Source organism: Nannochloropsis gaditana (genome assembly GCF_000240725.1).
Source record: "Nannochloropsis gaditana CCMP526 unplaced genomic scaffold scaffold173, whole genome shotgun sequence".
Classification (NCBI taxonomy): Eukaryota; class Eustigmatophyceae; order Eustigmatales; family Monodopsidaceae; genus Microchloropsis; species Microchloropsis gaditana.
This window is the reverse complement of record NW_005803780.1, coordinates 1,332-2,506: the sequence shown is the minus strand read 5'-3', so window position 1 is coordinate 2,506 and position 1,175 is coordinate 1,332. Positions and strand designations below refer to the sequence as shown.

The 1,175-nt window shown below is 61.6% G+C and overlaps 1 protein-coding gene across 1 annotated transcript; it reads left to right on the top strand.

Moving 5' to 3' along the window:
• Nucleotides 1-545: 545 nt before the first annotated feature.
• NGA_2107200 (snare associated golgi protein) lies at nucleotides 546-693 on the top strand (the record flags this gene model as incomplete). The annotated part of the gene is made up of 1 exon (XM_005855531.1): nucleotides 546-693. A coding segment is annotated over one exon (148 nt), but the record flags the coding sequence as incomplete, so codon positions are not given.
• Between the last annotated feature and the right edge of the window lie 482 nt (nucleotides 694-1,175).

Below are 1,175 nucleotides of genomic sequence, written 5' to 3'. Positions count from 1 at the left end.
TGTCTTTTCGAATGAACCCTCCCAGAGTCTCCTCCCCACCCTCTCCCCCGCCGTGCGAAGAAACGCCTTTTGCACATTCGCCTCCCCGTTCCCAGATTGATCGACCGGAAAGCATTGCCTACACACCGCACGCCTGGTGCCGTCGTCGACGCTGCCATCTCCAGGGTGGAATTCTCGTCCTTTGGTTGGTTGTGGTCATCTTAATCGCAGTGGATTACTCACCAGCAGGCCATCGGCACGTGGCTCGAGTACTTTCCACTTTCTTGGAATGGGTAGGCCGCCACCCTCTCAGAGGGGCCATGGCATTTGCAGCCGTCTACGCCTTGAGCGTCGTTTTCTTCGTGCCTGGAGCCGCTTTGACCCTGGGGGGGGGGTTTCTCTTCGGACAAGCACTGGGCGTGGGGCCCGGTACGGTCTTTGCCTCGCTCGCAGTCTTTGTGGGGGCGAGTGCGGGGGCCGTGGCCGCATTCAGCCTCGGCCGATGGCTTTTGCATGAAACAGCCCAGTCCACGCTGAACCGGTACACTATACTACGGGCCTTGGACGCCTCCTTGCACGGGCACCGGGGCTTGAAAATCGTGCTCCTCCTGCGTCTATCGCCCCTCGTCCCCTTTACCGCCCTGAATTACATGATGAGCGTCACCTCCGTGTCCCTAAAGACGTACACTCTGGGCCTGGTGGGGATGGTACCGGCCGTCGTCGCCTACTCGTTCCTGGGGACCACGGCGGGGGGCTTGACCAGGGAGGCAGGGGGGGAGAGCTCGGTGGAGAGAGGGGTGAAGATTGCGATGTACGTGGTGGGAGCAGTGGCCTTGGTGGCTGCTGTAGGCGTGCTTTCTCGGTTCGCGAGGGAAGAATTGCGGAAAATTCAGGATGAGGGGGAGGGGGCGCGGGGGGAGGGGAGAGATGTGGAGGGAGGGGGGGAGGGAGAGGTGAAGGAGGTGGGAAGAGGGAGGGAGGAAAAGCAGGAGGTAGAGAGGGAGAAAGAAGCGGAGGAAAGATAGGGGAGTCATTGCGAATGTGATGCGAGGTAGGGGAGGGAGGAGGCCCTGGCGCAGGAGCGGAGCGTGGATGGGGATGCCGAAGGCGGAGGGAGGGAGGGAGGGAGGGAGGGAGGGAGGGAGGGAGGAATGGCTTATCACGCAGGAGGTTTTGGGAGGGTCTTAAGCTCATTG